This window comes from Elephantulus edwardii, unplaced genomic scaffold (genome assembly GCF_000299155.1).
Source record: "Elephantulus edwardii isolate Elephantulus edwardi_28Jun2011 unplaced genomic scaffold, EleEdw1.0 scaffold00136, whole genome shotgun sequence".
Classification (NCBI taxonomy): domain Eukaryota; kingdom Metazoa; phylum Chordata; class Mammalia; order Macroscelidea; family Macroscelididae; genus Elephantulus; species Elephantulus edwardii.
Window position 1 is genome coordinate 4,452,297 of NW_006399886.1, and position 9,018 is coordinate 4,461,314.

A 9,018-nucleotide genomic window follows, 5' to 3' on the forward strand; every position below is an offset into this window, starting at 1 on the left:
GAAAGATGAGCATCTCATTCCATGCAAACTGCTGCTTCTGAAAACCCACTGGAACAACAAAAACAACATCTAAATAGTAGGAGGAGAAAGATGGGCAGTCTCCTCCCATGTGATTTAATTCTTCCGAAAATCCACTGGAAGGTCAACTATGAGTTAGTTGTTACTTAATCGCTCATGCTGTTGCTGTGTACCTTTGAGTGAGAACTGGCCCAGAGCTGATCCTCCAGCAGGTTTTCAGAGGCAGTAACTCACATAGGAGATTGCCATCCTTCTCTTGTGAAGCAGCTGGTGGATTTGAACAATGTGCATTCAAAGTTGCAGCACAGATTCTGACCTCTAGACCACCCACCAGAGCTTCCTTGATAGCTCATAACAATATCTAAATAAATCCTATAAACAATAGAGCATACTTAGACTATTAGGTATCACACTGGAGGCTGAGCCCTTGTTGAGAAAAACCAAATGAGGAGAAACAGTTTCAAGTAGCAACTAGGAACATGGAATGTACAAATCATAAATGCAGGAAAATTTGACATTGTTAAAAAGAAAAGGAACACATAAATATTGACATGGGCATACTTGAGCTAAAATGGATTGGCATGGGGCATTTTGAATCAGACAATCATAATCTACTATACAGGAAAGAAAAATTGAGGAAAAATGGGGTTGCACCAATAGATAATTTCTAGATCCATCCACAAATATGTTGTGAGTGACAGGACGATAACCATACATAGACAAGAGTGCCTGTTAATACCACTATCATTCAAATGTTTGCATCAACAATCAGAGCCAAAGAGGAGGAAATCAAAGACTTCTACCAAGTTTTGCAGTTGTAATCTAAAATCAATTGAATATACAGCCAAGATTCACCAACAATAATCAGTGACTGGAATGCAAAAGTTGGAAACAAGGAAGTAGTCTGAAAATATGGACTTGGTGACAAAAATGAGGTTGGCGATAAAAGGATAGAATTTTGTACAATTAGTGATTTATTAATTGCAAATAACTTTTATTAAAAAACACCCCCACAAATGGTGACCATATGCAGGAACTTCAACAGATGGGCTACACAGGAATCAGATTGGCTACATCTGTGGAAAGAATCATTGGAGAAGCTCAATATCAACTGTGAAAACTAGACCAGGTGTTGATTGTGGAACAGACCATCAAGTACTCATGTACAAGGTCAAATTGAAGCTAAACAGAATGTAAACAAATCCAAAAGAACAAATACACGACTTTGTATCTATCCACTTGAATTTATAAACCACCTCAAGAACAGATTTCCGAACTTGGACACTGATGAATGAAGAGCAGATGAGCTGTGTGATGTTAGCAAGAATGTCATCCATGGGGAATGCAGGAGGTCATTACAAAGTCAGAGGAGGAAGAAAAAACTGAGGTGGATTTCAGAAAAGACTTTAAATATTGTACTAAAGTGCTAAGAAGAAAAAAGAGGAAGATATCAGAAAATTAAAGAGCAGAGATTTCAGAGGGCAGCTAGGGAAAAGAGAGCTTAAAACAAAAAAAAAGTTTATAACAAAATGTGCAAAGAGCTGGAGTCAGAAAATAGATGAACTTAATTGGCATTCCTTAAGCTGAAGGAACTGAAGAATAAATACAGGCCTTGAGTTCAACTATTTAAAGATTCTATGAGTAGAATATTGAATGATCCAGGAAGCATCCAAAGAAGATGGAACGAATACACAGAGTCTCTCTCTCTCTCTCTCTCTCTCTCTCTCTCTCTCTCTCTCTCACACACACACACACACAAAAGTGGCCAATACAGAAAAATTCCTAAAATAGCATAGTATCAAGAAGCAATGGTGATGAAGGAGGAAGTTCAAGCTGCTCTAAAGGAATTGGAAAAAACAGAGGCCCAGGAATTGATAGAATACCAGTTAGCATATTTCAACAAACAGATGCTGCCCTGGATGTGCTCACCAGGTTGGGCCATGAAATCTAGAGAAGTGCAGCCAGACTGCTCCTGGGAGGCATGGACGGTGAGACTGTCTCACTTACTTTGGACATGTTGTCAGGAGGAGACATGAAAAAAGAGAAACGTCCTCAACGAGATAGACTGACAGTTCACTACAACTGTGGCTTCCAGCACAGTGGAGATGATGAGGATGATGCAGGATTGGCACGATTTCATTCTGCTGTTCAAAGGACTGCCATGAATCAGAGCTGATTTGAAGGTCGCTAAGAACAGTCGTTCAGCTCCATTGTTCATAGAGTCTGTATGAATCATACTCAACTCGATGGCATTTGGTAACAACAACAACAATAACATTGAACAGTGCTTTGAATTTGTGGGTTTCATCTGTCTCATTTGAAAGCACATGTCTTCCACCTGTATGTGCCTACTATTGTGTTTTATTGCTCAGAAAGTATTACATTTAATATATATCCCTCATCAGTATGTCCCTAGTAATACAACAAAAGGGAGCTCTTGTGGCTTAGTGGTAAGGAGTTGCATTGGCAGCCCAAAGGCACACAGTTTGAATCCACCAGCTACTGTTTGAAAGAAAGATGACAAATCTATTCTTGGGAGACTTACAGCTTCTCAAAATCCTCTAGAGGATCAGCTATGAGTGGATTCTAACTCAAAGGTGGGTAACAATGATAGAACAAAGGAAACCCTTTTCCCTAGAAAGATCAAATCCACAGGTTAGAATTCCAGCACAAATTTTGATTGACATAATTTCATCTGTAGCCCTGAGTACAATTTTATTTTACAGAAAAGGATACTGAAATACAAGAAGAATTTAGTAATTTGTCTAAAGTCACCTTAATTGTATGTTAAACCCAAGTCTTTCTGACTTCAGAAAGCACTTACTATGATTGCCCATAAATAATACTACCTTCTCTCATTTAAAATGAAAGTAGCTTCCCTCAAAGGTATCATGTCTCCACACCTTTTTTCAGTCTGTATGCAGAACAGAGTATTCAGGAGGCTGGGCTTTATGAGGAAGAGTGTGGCATCAGGATTAGAGGAAGACTCATCAACAGAAAGACATGACAGTTTCATAAAGATTATAGCCTAGGACCCTCTTGCGTAATTGTGCTCTGCCACACGGTGTTGCTATAAGTCAAAAACTGACAGGGGAGAAAGGCTGAGGTATTGGTACAGCACAAATTGGTAGAATAGTTCTTGGGGAGTTGAACCATTAACTCAGGCAGCACCTCTCTGGGTGGTTCAACTTCATCAGCAGCTCCACCAAAGAAAGATAAACAGTCTCCTCTCATGCAATATATTGTCCCTGAAGCTCACTGGAAGTTCAATTATGAGTCAGTTCCTACTCCACGGCATGAGAGATAACTCCATATATGGTTTCATCCTTTAAATGAAACCTTGAGAGCTTCTGAGAGACTGTATAGGCATACTTGCTATAAACACTGTCTTGCAGATATCAAATACGATATCTCCCTCAAAAAACTCAATGCTTTTGGTCAGAACCCATTGATACCTGACCCTCTAGGAGGTTTTCAGGAGGCTGTAAATCTCAGGAGAGGAGATTGCCTTTCTCTCTCCGTGTTGGATTCAAACCTCCGGAAACATTGCCTTCGTGTTAGCAACTCAACCTCCTATGCACTATACTACCAGTTGTTGTTGTTGTTGTTGTTATATACTATCAAGTCACTGGTGACTCATAGCGACCCTATGTACAACAGCCATAAACCCTGCTCTTATACCAATCTTATTGTCTCTGACACACCTACCACCATTACCCCAGTCACTGAGTCAATCCATCTCTTCCAGGGTCTTCCTCTCTTAAATAAGATAGGTATTTTATAAGCACATTAAATGAAAATTATTATAACTAAGTTAATGTCTATATGCATTTCTGGTTTTTACAACTTATTTATCTGAGCCTCTTTTCTGGGAAATTATGAGATGGTTTCTTTTTGAAATATATTTGGTGAGAAATGGAACTTTACAATTATGATCCATTGTATTAAAACATTTCTATCCCTTATCTTTAGGTTACCTTCACTGTAATGAATCTGATAGTCAGAGATCAAGGTGGCTCAGGCAGACACTGGAATCATTCATCCCGCAGCCCTTGGTAAATGTAATTAAAGTGTCTGAATTGGATGGCAGAAAAATGGGAGATGCCCAGCCTGAAACATTTGACAAGGTACTTTTATTACATTGTGACAAACTGATGGACTCCAAATGATACCACTGTTGTGAGTCTGCTTTGTTGTTGTTTTCCATCAGTTCCCAGACATAGCTTGATGCTGTTTCTCAGCACCTTGGGAAATTTTGATAAAGTGAACACGGAAACAGTTTTCATTTGATGAAACCAGCATGATTCAAAGGAAGCAGTAACACTGTGACTGGGGATTATAGAATGTTTTCTATTTCCAGGTGCCTCAGAGGTACTCAGGGAAAGATCAGATAATATTTGGGTCAGGACACATACACTGTATTACTTTAACACCCTGTATTGCTTTAATTCAGTACTATTTTGTATCAGTGCATGAGAGTAGAAGAAAAACACATTTCAAGGAAACCAAAATTGAAATATTAGTTCGTAACATACATGCTGAGAATTCAGAAATACAATAATATCTGCTTAAAATGAAAAAACTTCAGTAAAAGTTTTGCTATACATGTTAAGAGTATCAAACATATTTAGTAGACTTTGGTAGATTTTTATTCCCCCACAAAATAATAAAATGCTTTATTTTTTTACCTTCTCTTTCTTCTCTAAACCAATTCCAGAAGAAAATGTACCAGGTTGTTAAATCAGTAGCTTGAAAGAGCACATCTCCAGATATAAGTGCAAATAATCACTAAAGTAAATAAATCTGATTATGTCCTCATTACAGAAGTTGTCTCTAAGACCAGCGAGCTTTACATGAATAACTACTTCTGTTTGTATATTTTAGCAAAGATGTTAAAGACTAAAGAAGATGGTGAAGTCATTTTATACCTAACAGAGTTAGAACAGAGAGTCAGTTAAACAGGGAGAAAGTTCATTTCTGTACTTTCATCGTCTTAGAAAATCCTACACAGAAAAAGGTCCAACTACTTGAATGCACATGCATTTCACCCAGAGTTACACATTATTAGACTGCAGAACTAAAATAAGGAGGCATATAAAAACACCACCTATTTAGAATCTGAACAAATAACAAGATTTTTCAAGGTAAAATAATAAGCATTGGGTTGTTTTGTTTTGGCTTCAAACGGGTATTGAAAAAGATTTACTGAATTAGGAATTCCTATAACCTTAGTAATGCTGAGGTGTGTAGATGACAGACTTTGGTAGATTTTTAATGAAAACAAAACCAAAAGTATAAATACTGAAAGTGTTATTAGAAAATTTATTCTGAAAAATATTAATAAGGAAATGTCACGAAAACAGTATCATGGTACTTTTTTGTTTGTTTCAAAAGAAATAGTTGAATTTATATGCTGTTTGTTTTCAATGCCTTTCATTGCTTCCATGTTTAAGTTCGAACAATAACATTGCTTATTTGTATTATTTGTCCTTTGTTTTCCTCTAGGTGTTAGTTGATGCTCCATGCTCCAATGATCGCAGCTGGTTATTCACCTCTGATTCTGAGAAGGCAGCCAGCAGGATAAGCCAAAGGTGGAGGTTACCAGTTCTACAGATAGAACTCTTAAGGTGAGTGAGAAAGGAACAAATGCAACATGGAGATGGCCAAGTCTGACTTTCACCCCCTTCATAAAGGGGGACTTTGCCCATTAATAATATACATAGCATCAAACAGTAGCTAAGTCAGATATGCCATCCTCTATACTCCTGTACTTTTTTCTACCAATCATATGGTATTGATATGCTTTGTTGATTCACAGAGGTTACTCATAGTTGTGAGGTTTATTAGGGAAATAGGTAGGGGAGTGGGAGAAGAAAAAATATCTCACCCTACAAATCCTAGTCCAGCAATATCAACCCAGGTTAACAGCAAAACACAATTCTGTAATCATTAAAAATCTTGATTTCAATTCAGCAGTCAAATTCAAATCATCCAGCAAGCTTTGCCTCAGAACAATTATAAGTCAGCCTCTCTTTCAATTATCTGGCAAGAACATAAAAACCTTTAACTGTGGCCTTTATCGCAGGGCACCTCTGATTACCCCTTGCCATAGTTTCTCCACAGCAATGCCACTGTCTCTCTACCACCCTCACCACCAAGGTGTCATCACCACAGTCTCACTCTTACCACTAGGGTCTCATTCTCACCAGGGTCTTACTTCAGTCTCCCTCAAATCTTGCTGTCAAGTATTAGAAGCACTCTATTTCTTTTATTCTAGACCCACAGCTGTTGATGATTCTCAAGACCATTTGTCTTTAATTAATGTAGCTAGAGACCAGAGGGGGCGAAGATAATGGCTAAAAAAAAAAAGCCAACTTAGGCCAACACTTCAGTAAAACTTGTTAATACAAATGTTTATAAAAATTCCTGGATGACACAACTGGATAGGTGCTTGCAAGAAGGTTGTTGGTCTGAGCTAACAAAGAGGCACCTTGAAGACAAACTTGATGATAAACTTACAAAGATCATAGCCTTGAATACTCTATCGGGCATTTCTTTGCTTCCCTTGTGGAATTATCAGGAATCAGAATTAACTAATAGGCAGCTAAAAACTGCTAATAGGTAATAACAACTGCTGATTCAAATACATGTGAAAAAACATGACACAAAAGAATCCTCAAATTGAGAGCTCCTTATTTGAGTGTCAGAGATTTTTCCTGCAAAGTCTGTATCCAGTGTATCTCATAAATTTTCCTTTCAGCTCTCATATTTTCTCATGTTGTGAGGTGCTTTCCATGTACCATCAGATGTTTTTGTTGGGTGCTATTGCCTCGATTATGACTCACAGCAATCCTATAAGCTACTGGAACCATGCCCTATTTTGTGGCATCCCCATGGTCTCCACTGTGCTCACACCCACTGTTACGGTCACTGTGTCACTTCATCTTGTGGAGGAGCTCCATCTCTTTTGCTCAGTCTCCACTTTTCCCTGCTTGTTGTCTTCTTCCAAGGAAAAAGAGCTTTCTGACAACAGGCCCGACATGTGTTGAGCAGGGTTTAGGGCTGTTGTACATAGGGTCGCTATGAGTCACAAACGACTCAACGGCACATAACAACAACAACAACAAGAACAACAACAAGGCGTCCTTGATTATAGTAACTCTAGGTTTGAGTTTGTTTTTCAGTTTGTTGAGCTTAAGAAGTGCTGAACGAGTTCGGCCCTTTTGATTTTCTGACTCTTGCTCCTCGCACATTTCATTGTAATATTTTGCTTTGTCATTCTGTGCTGCCTTTTGGAATCTTCTGTTCAGCTCTTTAGTATCTTGAATTCTATAGCATAAATTCACTCTTTAAAAGTATAATACAGTGGCTTTTCACTTATTCAGTATGTATTGTCTTAGAAAGGGCACAAATCTTAGTTCATGGAGACCATCCCATAGATTTCATTATCCTATAGTTTCTTTTACTAGAATCTAAATAAACACCACTGTAAAAGTAGCTATGGGCCAAAATGTACTTTTTCGTAATCCACAGACTGTTCTTGATGAACCATCTTTCTAGGATTATAGTTAGTTGTTAGCATCTATTCCACTTTATGAATTTTCCAAAAGGGCCTGACCACCAAGAGATAATTGATTTCCTTCAGATCAGAGATATTTGGAGCTGTCTTCTCTTGATTCTAAAAGAGTTTACTCTTTATACCTGACTGCCAAGGAGTACTGTGAAAAATTCCCAAGATGATTTAAAAATTAAAAAAAAATTAAAAAGAAACCTTAATAATTCCTTATCACTCATTATCTCTAACATATGGAATAAAAATGATAGTTTATATGCACTTTTGATGATGTTAGGAGTTCTGTTGATGTAACACATTATATATTGAACTGCTAACCCAAAAGATTGACTATTCTGTGGAAGAAAGATGAGCATTCCTCCTTCTGTAAAGTTTTCCAAGTTGGGAAACTTGATGGAGTGAGTCGAAATTGGCTCAGTAGAGTGGGTTTGATAATGTGCTTATTTTCAGCTTCTGATTGATTGTTATTGTTATATACAAATGCTTTGAACCCTGACCTATCCTGAGCTAATCTTATTGTCTCCAACACACCTACCCCTATTACCTCAGTTACTGTATTAATCTGTGTCATAGTCTTCTTCCCTACACTGTCCCTCCACCCTTCCCTCCACCCTTCCAAGCATGATGTCCTTCTCCAAGGACTGGCCCTTCCTGGAAACCTGCCCAAAGTATGTAAGATGGAGCTTTAAAATCCTTACCTCCAAGAAACAAGTTGGTTTCACCCTCTCCTGACAGATTTGTTTGTTCTCTTAGCAGTCAGTGGTATCTCCAACACTCTTTCCCAGGACCACAACTCAAAGGCATCAATTCTTCTATCATCCTTAGTCATTGTCCAGCTCTCTAATGACTTACTTTCTGATTACTTACTAATTATTCTCTAAATACTTAACAAGTAATTGCGAAGATCATAGCTTGGATCAGGTGTGCTTTAGTCTCCAAACTGACATCATTGTTCTTCAGCATTCTGGAAAGGTCTGTGACAACAGATTTTCCTAATGCAATTTGTCTTTTGATTTTATGGTGTAGATGGTGGAATCAAGCAAGCTGAAATTGTCAACAATCTCAATCTCTTCACCGCCTCACATCATACTTCCCATTGATACAGTGGTGAAAATCTTTGTTTTCTTGATGTTGAGTTTCAATGCATATTAAAGACTGTAGTCCTTGACATTCTGCAGCTAATGTTTCAGGTCCTCCTCAGTGTCAGCAAGTAAGCAACCATCTATAAAAAGCAGGTTGTTGAGAAATCTTCTAATCCTGATGCCACATTCCTCCTCATAAAGCCCACCCTCACAAATGATCTGTTTGGCATATGAACTGAAAAGGTATGGAGATAGGTTGCATCCCTGATGTACATCTTTCCCAATTTTGAACCATGCAGTGTTTCCTTGATCTGTTCTGATGACTGCCTCTTGGTCCAAGTATAG

At 38.1% G+C, this 9,018-nt stretch overlaps 1 protein-coding gene across 1 annotated transcript in view; it reads left to right on the forward strand.

The window, feature by feature from the left end:
* NSUN3 (NOP2/Sun domain family, member 3) overlaps positions 1–9,018 on the forward strand; it is a 122,322-nt gene that overhangs the window by 57,169 nt on the left and 56,135 nt on the right. The window contains 2 exon segments of the mRNA XM_006894147.1: positions 3,991–4,145; positions 5,524–5,645. Of these exon segments, the coding sequence (XP_006894209.1) occupies positions 3,991–4,145; positions 5,524–5,645 (277 nt within the window).